This window comes from Sceloporus undulatus, chromosome 1 (assembly GCF_019175285.1).
Source record: "Sceloporus undulatus isolate JIND9_A2432 ecotype Alabama chromosome 1, SceUnd_v1.1, whole genome shotgun sequence".
In the NCBI taxonomy this organism is placed as follows: Eukaryota; Metazoa; Chordata; class Lepidosauria; order Squamata; family Phrynosomatidae; genus Sceloporus; species Sceloporus undulatus.
The window spans coordinates 237,610,608-237,628,868 of record NC_056522.1 but is presented as its reverse complement, the minus strand read 5'-3'; the positions used below and the strand labels follow the sequence as shown (position 1 = coordinate 237,628,868).

Here is an 18,261-nt window from a genome sequence, read left to right as displayed (position 1 = left end):
GCAGAAGGTAGGGGGAAAGTACAGCCCTCCCCCCCAAATGAAAAGACTCTTCTGCAGCAACGCACGAATAGTCGAAAGCCTGTAGGAACAAAAAGGTGTTTGTCTGCCATTAGAAGGAGATCTGAATTGGACCAGCCTAGCCTTTCTCTGATAGGAGTTCCATAGCCTGGGGACCACCACTGAGAAGGGCCTCTGTTGTGTTTTCAACAGATGTGTTTTTGAAGATGGTGGAGTTAAGAGGAATCCTTTTCCTGAAGTGTCTTTTAATGATGTATTTGTGCTGTAAATATATTCCTATTGTTATATTTTAAAATAATATCCTATTTATATCCTATTTTAAATCAGAATTCCATAGCAGTGAGCCGTGATTAGTTCTAAAGGTGCCATCCTTCTTCTAGTTATACTAGAACAGAATATTGCAGGTATATCTCTGAAGCTGCTTTTTCTATATATAAACTAGTACCAATCAGACAAAAGTGTGGGCAGATTCAGAAATAACTAGGTGCAACTATTTCTTTAAACAAAAAAAAGGTGACACTCCACTAGTTTCTAAGAAAGAAACACAAACTTACGAAATTAGTGACGTTGTGGTATACTTCTGCATACTGTGGAGATTGCACATCTTTCATGCTAGGATCATACTGTTTTTGCAGACCAATTTCTCCTGGGAATACTTTTCCTGAAATTACAAAAGAGTTTATATTGTTTATAGTGCATCTAGAGCAGTGGTTCCCAACCTGTGGGTCAGGACCCCTTTGGGGGTTGAATGACCCTTTTATGGGGGTCGCCTAAGACCATTGGAAAACACCTATTTAATTAAAGTTATGAAGTAGCAACAAAAATAATTTCATGGGTTTGGGTCACCACAACATGAGAAACTGTAATAAAGGGTCGCGGCATTGGGAAGGTTGGGAACCACTGATCTGGAGAGTCACCCTTTTGTTGGTTGCAATTGAACACTCCTTTGAAAAGAATACATTGTCTAGAGATAGATATTAAATGGAAGATTAAAAAATAGGTATGATTAAATAGTTAATGATTTACTATGACATAAGTCCCATTTAGACTATCACAACTCACATTTTGGGCCTTATCTTAGAATCCCAGAGTTCCTGCCATGCAGGAAGACACAATCAATTTTGCAGAAGTCAGAATTTACTTCCAATAATGTAATGATCAAAAGCACACATCCCTACAAACCTACTTTGCAAGGTATGCAGCCTCCTAACATTGCCATTTCTGGGTTGTCGGAGAATGAAGGGAACAGGACTAATGTGTCTAGCTATTTCTCTTAAGCTAGATGCACTGCAAGGACATTATCTGCAGGGACATCTCAGAGGTCTCTGCAGGTGCCTCTTGCAAACTAAAGGAAAACTGAGAACATCAAAGCAGATCCATCCATTCTCCCACAACTCAGAAATGGTTGTGCTGGGGTGGGGCTGGAGTGTAGACACTGCACTGCTTACAGGATGGGTTTTGGGGTGACAGCATTGAGAGATGTAGCTACACGAGATACTTATGCCTCCCAATGCAGCAACTTCACTATAAGCTTCTATAAGCTGTGTTGGAGATGTGATTCACAAGACAAAGTATTTACTGCAACAGAACTAAAAGCTGCACATTGATTAAGGATCTGAAGAATGTAACACAGTGTACATGTAGGGATGACTCATGGCAAACTATCTCAACTGTGTTACTTAAATATATTATTGAAGTTTTAAAAAAGAAAAGAAATTGGCCTACTCAGAGAAGATGGACTATATAATCAAGAGAGACGTAGCCATACCTGGGACATCATACAGAGTTTCCTCCTCTATGAGAGACTATACCAGATTCTTTAGTTCAATCATGGGAACTTATCACATGGCTTAATAAATCGATTTACCTCTACCCAGTTTAAATCTTAAGTCAAGCAGTATCCTGATATTACCGTAAGGTTTTTACCGCCTAATTTGCCACCCGAATACATCCTGGGTCCATCCTCACTTCCAGGAACATTTCTTGGGGCTCTTTTTGGATCCGGGAGTTTTCTGAGTTAAGAAAATGGCTGCTGGAACACTCCTGGAAGTAGGGATGGGCCCAGGATGCATTTGAGTGGCAGCAAAAAACCTTGCGATATCAGAATGCTGCCCAAAATAAGATTTAAGATGGGTAGAAGTAAATAGATTTATTAAGCCATGTGATAAACTCCTTAGTTGAACTGAAAGAACTCAATTTCTTTTTTAGTTGGAAAAGATTGACAAGATTGACTGGTTCAGTTTCCATGAATTTTCATTCTCTTGGTTGATTTGTTGAACATTACAATTCTGATTTTCATATTACTCTACTTCAGGGATGTCACTAGCAAGTGTGGGGGATACAGAGTGCACCAAAAGACATTCTAAGGGAGAGGTAAAACCACTGCTCCCCAAAGATCTGCCTTTTAGCAGAAATGGGCTGTGGCATTTGCCTGCATACCTTTAAAACACTGTAGGGATGGTGGAGTGCAGTGAGGCGCAATGGAAGGAGAAAAAAGAGGCCCAATGTGTTGTTATTTTTTAAAAATTGAATTTCAAAAAAACTAATTTAATTTTTTAATTTAATTTTTTAAATTCTTTTAAAGTTTTCTTTAAAAACATCACATCGTACTGAAATATAATTTTAATCTCACTAGTTGTTTATGTCACAACTATTAGCATTACATTCAATGATATACGGAAATTACAAGTTATGAATAATATTAGTACAAAAAGCGTGACTAAGGATTCTGTGTGGTGTGGGATAGGAAGAGGTCAATGTAGGGGATAACACCATGAGTTACTGCATTGGGTGACACCAGCCCAAGTAATGTCACTGCTCTGCTTCTGCATTTATTATGTGTACTAGCCCTCTGTCTCTTTCTTTTGTTGTCAGCATGGCAGCACATCAGAATGTGGCAAAGAGACAGAATATTGGGTAGATATCAGTGTTTTAATTATAAACAAACAAGCATGTATTAGTGCTTCCTTCACACAAGTTTAGTAGCAATATCAAACTCACTGTAATAGAAGCATAACAGTAAGCATTTCAAATGTGTTAAACACAGAGGTTTAGCAAGGCCATGCAAGAGATGAGTGCATAACTCCCTTTCAAATTTGAGAGAAAAATTAAGATGGGATAGAAATAAAAATAGCAAAAACAGCTACTCACCCAACTGGCAACCTTGTAGAGAATAGTAATACCCATAAGGACACTTGCAGAAAAAGTTTTGGTTCAGGCTGACACATATAGCTCCATATTTACATGACTGACTATTGCAAGTAACATGTTCTAGAAGAAGAAGAAGGAGCTGTAACTTTATAACCATGGGCCATAGTACACAGAAACACAGAATGCAGAGTACATTTATAGCCATAGGTCATCAAAATTTTGTACACAGAATGCAGAGTACATTTATATTAATCAGACAATAGCCACAGTTGAAAAAACTAAACTTATTAAAAATAAAATTCATAATAATGCTTCTGTTTTCTAGTACAAGAGGTACTACCCCCTCACCCATTAAAAGTCCTGTGATTTATTTCTCTAGATGTTTATCCCATTGTTCTAAGTCTTTAGATGATAACAGTTCTTCTTATTTATGTATACAAGGAACTTAAATAAATGCAAAACTCATCTTCTGTTTTCTAAACCACTATGGCTTATTTATTGGGGGAAGAATGGTAAACTATTTAAATAACTAAATCCTTTCTATCTGATGTAGAAGCTGTCGTGGTTTCAAGTCTGCTTCCTAAAATAATGGCGTAGGGAGAAGATTAAAGGAAGTTAAGTTTCAGAAAGGAATATAAAGACATATTTTGGCATCTAGAATAAAGATGTTTTTAGAAAATGGTATTGGTAATACAAATCTTCGCTTTCCTTTTCCCTCTCAGCACCTGCAGATCAGAATATCAACAGATCCAGACAGTGATTGTAGCTGAGCCCTCCTGTAATAATCAAGACCACTTGCAGTCATCCTGTGCACACTTACATGGATGTAAGCTATACCGAACACATGGAGAACATTTCTAAAAATGCATTGTGCTTTGTAAGAGTCTTCATGATTGAATGATAATGGACGGGAGAATTGGCCCTCCTCCCAACTGTGCCCTCAAGCACCATGATAACTGCTGTGAGGGCCTGACTGGAAAATCCAGAAAATATACTGTACTTTCTCCAGACCATACTTTTACACACCTCTGTCATGTCCCACTCCCACACCCTTACTATGCATTGTCTACATCATTACCTGATGTAGTTGTTTCTGGAGATGGAGAGCGAGAGGTTTCTCCCGGAGGTAGAGGTGAAGAAGTAGGAGTCAAAGAGGTTCCTCCTGGATATGAGGATGTAGCTCTTTCAGAAGTTTTTTCAGGAGCTGTAGGTGCAGAATAAGAAGTGTTGACTGGAGGCAGAGATATATTGCTTGTCCCTAGGTAATAGAGCAGGGAGTTGTTTTTATTTTGTGTCACAGACAACAATCTGGAGATTGGATTGAGGATTGATCTAATCCATCATTCTTTTTGCACAGTGGCCTATCAGTTGTCTATGGAAACCCACTGGCAAAGCATGAAAGTGCATCCTCCATCATGCACTCTCCAGCAACTGATACACAGAGGGATATTGCTTCTAATAGACTAATCAATAAACTTGTTGTTGTTGCTTCTAATACTTGAGTTGAGAAATATAGCCATTCTGAATTGTAGCTACTGATACATCCATCCTCCATGAATTTATCCAATCCCCTTTCAAAAGCCACCCAAATTAGGAAACATCATTACATCTTGTTAATTCCATATGCACACACATATATAAGCTGTACTTTTTTCTGTCCTGAATCTCCTACCATACAGATTCACTGGATGAGCCTATGTGCTAGCAACATGAGAGATCCGTAATTTTATTCATCTTTACTTCATCTCCATTTACTTTCCATTTTTCTATGCTAAACAGCCCTAAATGTTGCAATCCATTAGTTCAGTCATTTGATCATTTTAGTTACACGTTTCCATGCGTTCTTCTAGCTCTACAATCTCCTTTTAAAGTTCAGTGGCCAAAACTGTACACAGTATTTCAGTTGTGGTTCCATCATAGATTTGTATAAGAGCATTGTGATATTGGCCATATGGTTTCTGATTTCTTTTCTAATTATGCCCAATATGGAGTTTGCTTTTTGTTTTTTGCAGAAACCACACACTGGTGGACACTTTCAAAGAGATACCAGCCATGACCCTTTGATACCTTGGTCAGTTGCTATCAGTTTGGATTCCATTCATATATGTGAAGCTAGGATTTTTTTTCCTGCCCCAATATACATCATTTTACCTTTGTTTTTACTGCTTTTTCATTTACCCAGTCTGTTCTCCCAGTTTACAGATATGTTTTGGATCTCTTTACCATCTTTCTTTGTTCCCAGCACTCCAAATACTTATTGCAATCAATAGAAATGACCACCTCACTATATACTTTCCACTCCTTGTTTTTCATCAGGAGAGCCTATACACTTCAAGTTTGGTAGGTATAAATATTTTACTCGTGTGTGTGTGTGTGTGTGTATTATTTTGTGTAATATGCTGTATCTTGTATCTCCACAGCTCTTGCCATTAAACTCATGTAGTGGAAGAGCAGGGATGTTAGGAAATGCTTTAGGCACCTTCCCATTACTTAATAGGGTATTATATATTTTCCCCCTTTTCCTTGATGTATTAATTGTGTTTATTTTCTGAGTTTAGTAATATTTCTTTGTTGTAAATCTTTTTATTAAAAGCGAAGAGGGCAGAAGATAGCATACAACAATATAACTTCCCCCTCAAAATACATAAACATTTATAAATATTAGACAACCAACTCTAATAATACAACATTTATATCATACATCTTTCAGTTCCTCTGTTGTAACCTTCTACAAATCAGTAAATCGTTTTTGACTTCCTTCCACCTCAGTATTGGTTATTTCTTTACATTTAAATTTCCCCTTCCTATATTTTGTTTCTTATTAATGGTTACCTTATACTTGTCTTGTGAAATTTTCTATATTTTTACCGTTTCATAATGCATTTAATAATGAAAATCAACTTAACCCAATGCACATATAGACATATTCATATATATCAGACTTATGAAATAGTTGTAATTATCCATCTGTATGTATTCTAATATTAAATCTTACATTGTTTTGTGTGGAATGAGAGTAGAAACAGAAGTTAAATAAATCCAAAATAATACTTCAGTTCAGTCAAAAAATTTCCAGTAGTAAATAAATCTAGAGTGAAGTAGATTTGACTATACTGGGAAAATAAAAAATAAATTGCTGTGGCTTAGAAGCATTTTCCAGTTGGCCATTCTTCATCATTGTCTTGGCCAAATGGCAACTGGAAGTGACATTATGTCATTTTCGGTTGCCGTTTGGACTGGGAAGCAGCCTTTAAAAAAGGTATTTTGGGGTGTCATCAGGGAGGATGTGGCCTATGGAGGGGTTGGAGGAGGATTGGCTGCTGACCTCCATGTTTTTGCCTACCCTAGACTTAGCCAATAGATACTGGAATGATATTGTAGGTAATATAAGCACAATTATTGGCCTCTGATACTGGAAGTAATATATTGCCCAGTGATTATAGCTATTGATAATATTATTTTCTATGAATTGGTCTAACCCCTTTTAAAATTGTCTAAGAATATATCCACACTGCAGAAATAAATCAGTTTGATACTACTTTAACTCTCATAGCTTGATCCTGTGGAATCCTGTGGGATTTATAGTTTCATGAGGTATTCAGGCCAGGAATGTCAGGAAGCTCTGGTGCCTCACCATACTACAAATCCTGGGATTCTATAGAACAGAGTCATGGCAGCTAAAGTAGTATCAAACTGCTTTTTTGTGCAGTGTGGACACTCCCTAATGTAGTGGCTAACACCACATATAGCAATGATTATGAAGGAGAGGGATTTCCACTTACATAAGTTAAACTGAAAATCTGGAGAGGACTTCTAAAAACACACTGTGTTTGTCTTCATGACTGAATGATAATGGATGGGAAAAGTTGTCCTCCTCCCAACTGTGCCCTCAAGTACTATGACAGTTGTGAGAGCTTGACTGGAGAATCCAGATCACACACCGTACTTTTACACACCTCTGTCATGTCCCACTGCCATTTCCTTACTATGCACTGTCTACATCATTACCTGGTGTAGTTGCTTCTAGAGATGGAGAGCCAGAAGTTTCTTCCGGAGGTAGAGGTGAAGAGGTAGGACCTCCTTCAGGAGGTGAAGGTGAGGAGTCAAGAGTTCCTTCTGGAGTCAGAGAGGTTCCTCCTGGATATAATAATAATAATAATAATAATAATAATAATAATAATAATAATAACAACAACAACAATAATAATAGGTTTATTTATAGCCTGCCCAATCACAAAGAATCCGGGTGGGTTACAACAGTAAAAAATACAATTAGGAATACAATAAAATTCAAAATTAATCCCTTCCCAACCCCTCATTCCAACTACAATATTAAAAATCACAATTTAAAAAACAATAAAATGCAATAGCTTAAAATTAAGGAAAATTGGTGGACAGGGACATAAATCACAATCAAAATCGTATTCGTATATGGGGAAAGGAAACTAGGATGGGAGAATATAGCTCCTTCAGAAGTTTTTTCAGGAGTTGTAGGTGTAGAGTAAGAAGTTTTGACTAGAAGCAGAGATGTATTGCTTGTCCCTGGAGTAAGTAATAAAGGAGGGAGTTGTTTTTATTTTGTGTGACAGACAAAAATCTGGAGATTGGACTGAGGATTTATCTAATCCAACATTCTTTTTTGCACAATTGCACAGAAGTCCCACTGCCTATTCCTTACTATGAGTTGTCTAGCAGTTACCTGATGTAGTTGTCTCTGGAGATGGAGAGCCAGAGGTTTTTACAGGAGGTAGAGAGGAAGAGCTAGGACCTCCATTAGGAAGTGATGGTGAAGAGTCAAGAGTTCCTTGTGGACTTGGAAGGGTTCCTCCTGGATATGATGTAGTTCCTTCAGAAGTGTCTTCACTTGGTGTAAATGCAGAGTCAGAAGCTGTGACTGGAGGCAGAGAAGTACTGCTTGTCCCTAGGGATAATAATAAATGTAAGTGAAGAGATCTACAGTGTAATTTTTATTATATGCTTGTAATTGTTATTATAAAACAATTAGCAATTACAGTCTTCAAATTAACACCATAAGCATGTGTTCAAACCTGGAAAATTAAACAGGCATCATGCACTCTGTTACTATTATACAATGTAGCTTTGATTTGCAGTTTGGACTAATGTAATAGGTTTTCAGAGTACGTTTTTGATATTGCATGGTTTGACTAAATTGACCAAATTGGAATGTATTCAGAGTAGATAGAGCCATGCACTCAGGCATGGAAACACACTTGGTGGCCTTAGTCAAGTCACACTCTCTCAGCCTTAGAGAAAAACAAAGGACAATCTCATTTAAGCAATTTTTGCTAAGAAAATCCTGTGATAAGGTCGTTATATGTCAGAAATGACTTGAAGGCACACAATAATAACAGTTCAGAAGAGAGCTCTGGATCATAGGTGTCATTCGCCTCTCCACTCTCTTAACCAAAGAGATCTGAGGGTCAGCCCAGCCGTACCACAAACCCTGTTTCTGCTCCTGTGCAACGCCAGGTCTGTAAAGAACAAGACCCACATAATATATGATCTTTTGCAGGATAAAAACTGCGACCTGGCATGCATTACTGAGACCTGGCTTGGGCCTGAGAGTGAGGCAGTGTGGGCCCAGGCCCTCCCAGTTGGGTTATCAGTTAAGGACCGGATCAGGTTAGGTGGGCAGGGAGGTGGTGTTGCCTTGGTCTATAAAAACATCCTCTCCTTAACCAGGAACCCAGTCTGGAAAATGGATTATATCGAGTGTATCTACCTAACCCTGAAGGCCAGAGACAGTCTGGGGATTCTGTTGGTCTACCGGCCACCCCGTGTGCTAACAGACTCCCTGGCCGAGCTGACGCAACTGGTCTCGGAATTGGTGTTGGAGTCCCCAAGGCTTTTTGTCCTGGGGGACCTCAACATCCCTTTCGAGGCCAGTGATATTCCAGCAGGTGCAGCTCGGGAGTTCATGACTACTTTGGCAGCCATGGGCCTGTCTCAATTAGTCTCAGGGCCGACGCATTGCGCTGGTAATACCCTCGATGTGATCTTCAGTACGGACATGGAGGCTCCGTGGGCAGAGATCTCTAATATCTCTCCCCTGTCATGGACGGATCATTTCTTGGTTGAGGCTCGAATCAAGGCTTCTACCTTAAGCCCCCCTGGGGGTGGCGGACCTATTAGGATGGTCCACCCTCAAAGGCTGATGGAACCCAAAAGGTTCCAAGAAGCCCTAGAGGGGTATACGGCTGGTGCTGACGGCGATTCTGTTGATGCCCTGACTAACATCTGGGATACTAACCTTTCCAGGGCTATACACAGTATCGCTCCCAAGTGTCCTTTCCGGCCTGCTTCCAATAAACAGCCCTGGTATACTGAAGATCTCAGGGAACGGAAGCGAGCTGTGCAACGACTAGAGCGTAACTGGCGAAGACATCAGCGCTTAGCCGACAGGATACTCCTGCGCTCTCATTTGAGAGCCTACGGAGTGGCAATGGATGCAGTGAAGAATTCGTTCTTTGCTGCACGTATTGCGTCCGCAGAGTCGCATCCAGCAAAGCTGTTCAGGGTTGTGAGGGAGTTAACTCAACTCCCCCCCTCCCTGAGCCCTATTTTGGAATCCTCAAAAGCCTGCTGTGACGAATTTAACAACTTCTTTGCGGATAAAATCTCTCAGATAAGGGCTGATCTCGATGCCAGTATTTACGCAGATCCTATAAGAGAGGCGTCCGAAGCATCCGTGGCCCCTGTTATACTGGATCATTTTGAGTTTGTTAGTACCGAGGAAGTGGACAAGATCCTTCGAAGTGTTAGGAGGACGACTTGCTTCCTTGATCCCTGTCCCTCATGGCTGGCAGCTCAGGGGGGAGATGTGGTGTTAACACTCTTGCATCTCATTATTAATACATCTCTAAGAGAGGGTCGGTTTCCATCTAAATTAAAATTAGCAGTGGTCAAACGCCTGCTTAAAAAGCCCTCCTTAGACCCCCTGATCCACAACAATTATCGGCCTATCTCGCTGCTGCCTTTTCTGGGGAAAGTGATCGAGAGAGCAGTCGCTTTCCAGCTTCAATCGATCTTGGATGACACCGATTTTCTGGACCCATTTCAAACCGGCTTCTGGGCGGGCTATGGAGTAGAGACTGCCATGGTTGCCTTAGTTGATGATCTCCGTCTGGGCATGGACAGGGGAAGCATGTCCCTGTTAGTGCTTTTGGACATCTCAGCGGCTTTCAATACCATCGACCATGGTATCCTTCTGGAGCGCCTGAGGGAGCTGGGTATCCGGGGCACTGCTCTGCAGTGGTTCCGGTCCTACCTCTCGGGCAGATTCCAGATGGTGGAGCTGGGGGACTGTCGCTCTGATAAGAGGGCCCTTACATCTGGTGTCCCTTAGGGAGTGATCTTGTCCCCTATGCTTTTCAACATTTACATGAAACCGCTGGGAGAGATCATCCGGAGACACAGGGCGCGGTGTTATCAGTACGCTGATGACACCCAAATAGTTTTCTCTGTGTCTCCGACTGATGCAGTAACTAAGGATGGCATCTCTCCTCTATATGCCTGCTTGGAGTCGGTAATGGTTCCCCAGTTCCGGGTGGTGAGATCTGTCACCCAGTCCTGAATGAGGTCACGCTCCCCTTGAAGGACTCGGTGCGCAGCTTGGGAGTACTCCTTGACTCGTCGCTCCAGTTGACATCTCAGGAGTGCTTGTTATCAGCTTCGCCTGATACGCCAGCTGCGTCCCTACCTGGACCGTAGGAACCTTGAAACTGTTGTACATGCTTTCGTAACCTCTCGATTGGATTTCTGCAACACGCTCTACATGGGGCAACCCTTGTACCAAACCCGGAAGCTGCAATTGGTGCAGAATATGGCAGCAAGGTTGGTCGCTGGTAGCTCCAGGTTGGACCATATAACACCTATTTTAAAAGACCTTCACTGGCTGCCTATTCACTTCCGAGCTCAATACAAGGTGTTGGTTTTGACCTATAAAGCCCTAAATGGCCTGGTCCCAGGGTACTTGGAGGACCGCCTCTCCCCATATAATCCGCCCCGCACACTCAGAACATCTGGGACAAATCTGTTAAAGGTCCCTCAGTCACATTTTGTGAGGACCTCACAGAGGGCTTTTGCCATCGTCGCCCCCTCCCTCTAGAACAGGCTCCCCGTAGAGCTCCGCTCCTCCACATCGTTAGTTTCTTTTAAAAAGAACTTAAAAACGCATTTATTTCAGTTAGCATTCCCCCCTTAGATAATTTTTTTTTTCTCTGCCCCTTGTTTTTCCTTCTGACCTCGGACTGTTGTAATTTGACTTTTCCATTTCTTGCCCCTGATATATGTAATTTGTATTGTTTATTCCCATGTAGTGATATTTTTAACCTTATACTGTAATGTTTTTAACTCTGTATTTTACTGTTTTCATCCTCTGTAAGCCACCTTGATCATACCCATGGAAAGGCGGGGTATAAATAAAAATTATTATTATTATTATTATTATTATTATTATGAAAGAAATACTGAAAGGAGTGGAAGATGCCTTCTGCTCAAAGGAGGAGTCTACAGGGAGTGGGAATACATCTTTGAATTATTACAACTGCTTTCAATCTAACCTATTTTTTTCTTTGAACATTTCCTTATTTTGGTTATTCAGCCTACTTTTTCATTTAAAGTTATCTTAGTTGTTTGCTTGTTTGCCTATCTAAGTTCATTACCTTCTATGAGTCACAACACCTTTTAGCCCAGACTTAACTCAGAGTCATGACAATTTTCTAGGAACCTGGGGGCTTTTGCCAAATTCTTTCTAATCTCTGGATTTTGAGAGGAAAATCAATGCTCATTTTTCAAGGGAATGTTCAGAACAACAATGAAAATAGATGGCTTTTATTTTAAAAATGCAAAAGTAAAACCAAAGCCAATTATATTTTGGCTCAACCCTGTCTGATAATAATACGTAGTAGTATTATATGAGCAATAAAGCAGTAGGTAGTATAGAGACTGACAGTAATAAAACAGTAAAAGCTTTCTGATTTCATTTTCCATCTAAAGAAATCTTTCCAAGAAAATCCCAATATAGGGTCAACGTATGTCGGAAATGACTTGAAGGCACACAACAACAACAACAGTTCAGAAGAAAATTTAAGTTCTATCTCAGTAAAACTTGGAAGCAAGCATGGTGACCTTGGGCAAGTCACACTCTCTCAGCCTCATGGGAAGCAATGGCATACCCCCTCTGGACAAATTCTGCCAAGAAAATTGTTAAAGGTTTGCCTTAATTTAAAGGCTGCATCTGCACTGCAGAAATAAAGCAGTATGACACAGCTTTAACTGCCATGGTTCCATCCTATGGAATCCTGGGATTTGTAGTTTGCTGTGGCCACAGGGCTCTCTAACAGAGAAGGCTAAATTTCTCACAGAACTCCAAATCCCAGAAGTCCTTAGCAATGAGCCAGCAATACCAAGCAGCATTATTTCTGCAGTGCAGATGCAGCCAGGATTGCCATAAGTCAGAAATGACATGAAGGCACACAATAACCACAACACTATGACTATACTTATGTACAGCTGGATAACCTCAGATGTTCACCCATAAATATGACTCTGTCATATTTGCTACTGGTTCTTGGACTTACACTTTTACCTGAAGAATAGAGCATTAGAGGTATAACAATAGAAATGACTCAGATAATTCAGTTACTGCATTTTCAACATGCCACAGCACTTGAAAAACAGAAAGTTAAACATTACTCTTGGTCCTGTGCCTGGTTACGTGGATCAAGCAAGACATTTTGCTTCATCTGCCCACTATGTCACTTTCAGGGTTGTGAGCAGTGGTGTCACTAGGGTTGGTGTCACCTGATGCAGTAACTCATGGTGTCATCCACCATTGATCGCCTCCCATACCACAGCATACAGAATCCTTAGTAATGTTTTTTTTGTACTAATGTTACTCATAAATCATAATTCCCATATATCACTGTATGTAATGGTAATGGTTGTGACATAAATAACTAGCAAAATTAAAATTATGCCTTTAAATTACAATATCATATGCACAACCTAAATGTATTTACAGTACATGTGCACAGTCTCATGTGGTTAAAGTAAGATGTGATATTTTTAAAGAAAATTTTAAAATATTTTAATTAAATTTTAAAATTATTTTTTTTAAAAACGGAGTCCTCTCCTTTCTTCTCCCACTCAACCTCACCCCGCTTACACTTTCTCCAGAGTTTAACGGGAGGTATGCAAATGCCACAACCCGTTTCTGCCCAAAGACAGATGTTTAGGGAGCACTGATGTCACCATCCTTAAGGCATCACCCGGTGCAGTCAATATCCCTCACATCTCCCTTTAATTATGAACCTGGGTGTAAGCCTGAGTGGAGTGATGCTAAAATAATCTTCCTTTGAATGAGTTTGGTACCCATAACAAGGCGATATAGAATTCATTTCTACCATCTTTTCTTCTGTTTTGCCATCTAGATTGGTTCAAAATCCTGACAAGAATTCTAGAAAACATGTTTAATGTCATTTTTTATAATGTGGGGCAAATTGTTTATGTTTGCTTCTCTGATTGGTAAAAGAAAGCATGCTAAATCTGAAATACAGGTTGTTACATTTTCTGATGCCAGATTTTGCTGATTTTTAAAAAAAAATTGCAACCCCATTGATTTTTCTGAATGTATATCTATTGATGCCTGTTACATTATTACAAAAAGGGGAACCTACACAGTTCTCAAAAATATATTTGGATAGCACATGATATGTCAGAACTACACACTCTCTAGTTCATCCAAAACATTGCATAGCAGAGAATAGCATGAAGTTTGGAAAAAGAAATTATAGAATTGGCCATGACATTAACCTGGTTAACAGCAACTTAATATTCCCCATGAATATATTTTACTCTATGTAGAAATGTGATCAGCAAACACTATTCAGTCCTAAATCTGAAATTAATTAACCTGTTAACATGTTTGTAGTACTGTATCTGCAAAGTTATATTTACATTCCATTGTACTGTCATTTTACAGGGTTGGTTTTTTCTTCTTTTTAAACACTTTCACTGAGCTGTGTGTTACACATCTTTTCTTTCAACTGCAAAACATAATGATAAACCATGGATTCTCAAGGAATTCATGGATTTCCCAATGCAAGCTCCATCTGAGGGTGAGATTGTGCACTCATCTGGTACAATATCCCATTTTATAATTATCCTACCAATATTTTGGAGGATGATGAAAATAATTACTGCTTTAAATAACATAAATGGTGTCTTTCTGCTGGAAAAAGCAGTAAGATTAACAAGGTTGCCCTGTTTGAAAATGGTGGCAAAATTAGCATTAAAAAACCTGGCAAGTTGCAGTTTCACCTCTGGGACACTGTTCTCATCAGAAAACATCACACTGCCACCACTTCCTCAAAAGTCTCACCAGCATATTTTCCACAAGTCTTTCCAGCCATTTTAACAATACTTAAACCTGTTGTTATTTGCCTTCAGGTCAATTGTCTCAAAGCAGTTTCCTGGCAAGATCTATTCAGAGGAGATTTGGGGCTGCCTTGCTTTCAGTCTAAGGGGGTGTTCCCATTTGCCTATAAAGCGGATCATGATGCGAATTTAGGGGGTATCGTTTCCACTCAAGCCCGAATTCGACCTGCATTGCCCCTGAATTGTTCCCATAGAGATTTGAATCTGAATCGGATTATCTCAAATAATTCGAATTATATGCCTATAAACCGGTTTTAAAAAACAGGTTTTAAAGTGAATTATTTTTGCTCCCGGGGTCCAATTCGCGGTATCCGAATGGGAACAACAAGGGTGTCTGATTCGGGAACCTGGAGATGGGAGGAGCAGCGCTCAAGGGACTGGCCTGGGGGTGTCACCCTCTTTGTTCTTTTTCTGCATTGCCAGCACCATTTTTTTCTATTCGCATAGCCTTTACCTCGGTGGATTGCAACCTCCCCTCTGCTTCTCATTCTTAGACTAATGTGTGAGGAGAGCCATTGAACACCATTTTAAAATATTATTTTTTCTTTTTTCTCCTCTGCCTGAGTAGCAGATGGGCTTTGCAGGACATGCCTGTTTGATCGCCCCCTAGACAGCCCAGGGAGCAATGGGGGAAGGCAAAGGGATTTGAGGGAATGGAGGCTCCTTTCAGAGGAACTATGGGAAGACACAGGAGAGCCTGGACGCCCAGGGATCTGTGGGGAGGATCGAGCCTTCTCTTCTCTCTTCCCCAAAGAGTCTCTCCCCACTGAAGCCCGCTGCCTTCTCCTCCTTGATCTGATTTGCCAAGCCTGAGCTTTGGATGCATAGTCTCTACCCACTGAACCCCACTGCCTTCTCCTCCTTTGGCAAACACACACACTAGATAGATAGATAGATAGATAGATAGATAGATAGATAGATAGATAGATAGATAGATAGATAGACATCTTTATACACACATATGTTTATATATGAATACTCACACACACACACATGCGCATATATATATATATATACACACACACACACAAAAAACATATAGGTATATACACACATACGTATTTGTGTGTGTGTGTGTGTGTGTGAACGCACATATATATATATACACATATGTGTGTGTGTGTGTTTCTAAAGTAAATTATAAAGTAACAACTTTTTTAATTTATGAAAAAAACCTTATCTGTAGTTCCAAATCCAATGTAGAAATAATACAGTTTGAGACCCCTTAACCTTCCCTCACTCAGTACTAAGGAATTATGGGAACTGTTGTGTTTCTGAGACATTTATCCTCCTCTGCCAGAGAGTGCTGGCGCCATAATAAACTACCATTCCCAGGATTCCCTAGCACTGAGTTATGGCAGTTAATATGGGGAGACACAGAAGAGGACGAATAGAGGCTCCTTCTAGTCTGGGGAGACACAACAGAAGAGCCTCAGATGCAGCCGATTTTCATTGGCTGCCCCCCCAAAAAAAAACACCCCAAGACTTGTGACATCTGAAGCCTAGGCACTTGATTGACAGCTTGCGGACACAAATGGGAATGGGGAGCAAGTTAATCTGCTTTAAATAAAGTGATTTAAAATAAATGGGAACGAAAACAGGGTCTACATGAATCAAGGTAATTTGCCCCTTTTTGTAATGGAAATGATGGGGAAAAATTCGAATTATTCCCAGAACATAATCCGAATCAGAATCGCGCCAATATAATCTGTTTTATCTGCCAAGTGGGAACACCCCCTAAGACATGTCCAAGGTCATCCAGTGGATTTCCATGGCTGAGGTCTTCCCAGTCCAACACTCCAATCAGAATACCATGCTGGCTCTCTACACTGTGCTTGCTGTCATTCTAAACTTAATCTAAGGGGGTAGAATTCCAATCAGTATGCAAAGTGATCTTGTAGCACCTTTGAGACTAACTGAGCAAAAGATATAACATGAGCTTTCGGATACTTGGTCTACTTCCTCAGATGCATGCAACAACAGCTTTAACTCAAAGGTACTACAAGATCTCTTTGGATACTATTCTATATAGCAGAGGCATAATTATATCTGCAAAACATTTTTTTTTTGTTCTTTCTTTCATCAATAAACCAAATTAAACCAAACCAAACTAAAAAATATTTGTTATAATTCACTTTGAGAACTGAGAAGCAGTCCTGAAGGTTAAGAGCCAGGATATCAGACTGGAAAACATGTGGGGCCATGTGCAGAAGAGTAATCTGGATTCAAGAAAAGTAAGTGAACCAGCTTGCATATCTCCCATAGAGTGGGTGATCAATGTTGTTTCCAGCAGCTGTAGAGTGTTTGCTGCTTGCCTTATCTAGGAAGGCTGAGAGTTCTCTGCAAATTGCTGGGTCCGCACTAATTGAGCTACAGGTGTGCTGAGGCTCTCCCAAAACTCTCCAGCCCAGCTTTTAGCTACCAGGGAGACACAACAATATTATTGTTTCCCTGAGGAAAAGGTTAGGTAAAGCTAATCACCTTCCAAAACTTTAACCTCCCTGGGGCTCATTTACACTAGATAGGATACTTTGGGTCCTGGAATATCCTGGCCCTCAAACTATCCCAGATTCTCCCTGCTACCTCCACACCAGGGACGTAGGCAAGGGGGGGGGGGTCCTTGGGGTCCAGACCCCCCCTTCCATTAGATAAAATTAATAATGTGTGCCGCCACACCGCCGCACCAAAAATTATTCCTGAAGTACACATAAACAGGACTATGAAACTAACCATTAAAAAGCCTGAAAATACACCTCACTGGAAATCACCATAATTACTTTCCAGCATTTAGTAAAATTATGGAAAGTATAGCTGGAAAAAAAATCTTTAAAAGAGAAAGAAACATACACAGAAATATGATGTTTGTCCTAATTAGCTGGTATTAAATTACTATTCAGAGAAGATTTTGCCACTTACTTTTCACAGAAGAAAAGGTTAACCAGATTATGGTGAGAACAACACAGCCTTTCATTGCTGCAGTTCCTCTCTCTCTCTCCTTATCCAACAAGGAAATGTTTTCCTCCTCAGATTAGTGTCCTTTAGATCATTATTATGAGTACAGAGTTCAACTTTTAATTTACGTCAGAACAGCAAATGGATTATATCAGTTAATTTATGGCTGGTCCCTTCCTAAACTTTGAGATGACACACAAATCAATTCCCCTCAATTTAACATAAGTGTGTTCTCCAGCTGGTGCTTTAAACATCAGAATACTGTGTTATTAGTAGAATTTGCCAATCTAATTTAGCGATGGAGGTACATCTTCTCCCTGTGCTCAGAAATCCATTATACATTTATAATCTGCTCCAGAGACTAGAGGGTTATTCAGATAGTGAAAAGGTTTTTGGAAGGGGGGAGGCTGCCAAAAAAATCCCACTTAACCCAAGATAATCGGTTTTATTTTCCCCCCGAGTTTTCCTAAAATATTCACATTGTCAGCTGTGTGAATAACTGATGCAAATAGACTCAGAATAAACCAGGATAAAACTCTGCATGCCATGAACCTGCTTTGAATAAATCAGCATCATTGACTCCATCTTTATTAGAGTGCTGACACATGTAAACAACAGAACGCACAGAGATGTGCACAGATGCAGTTCCTTTTAAAAAATAGTGTCAGTTAAGAAAACCAG

At 40.0% G+C, this 18,261-nt stretch overlaps 1 protein-coding gene across 1 annotated transcript in view; it reads right to left on the bottom strand.

Moving 5' to 3' along the window:
• Nucleotides 1-17,611, bottom strand: part of MUC13 (mucin 13, cell surface associated) — a 37,511-nt gene extending 19,900 nt beyond the window's left edge. The window contains exons 1-6 of the mRNA XM_042442087.1: nucleotides 17,545-17,611; nucleotides 7,868-8,089; nucleotides 7,177-7,305; nucleotides 4,247-4,372; nucleotides 3,169-3,288; nucleotides 573-679 (exon numbers count right to left, since the gene is read on the bottom strand). Coding sequence (XP_042298021.1) covers nucleotides 573-679; nucleotides 3,169-3,288; nucleotides 4,247-4,372; nucleotides 7,177-7,305; nucleotides 7,868-8,089; nucleotides 17,545-17,599 — 759 coding nt within the window. The 5' untranslated portion in view covers nucleotides 17,600-17,611. The remainder of the gene's footprint in view (nucleotides 1-572; nucleotides 680-3,168; nucleotides 3,289-4,246; nucleotides 4,373-7,176; nucleotides 7,306-7,867; nucleotides 8,090-17,544) is intronic.
• Nucleotides 17,612-18,261: the final 650 nt, after the last annotated feature.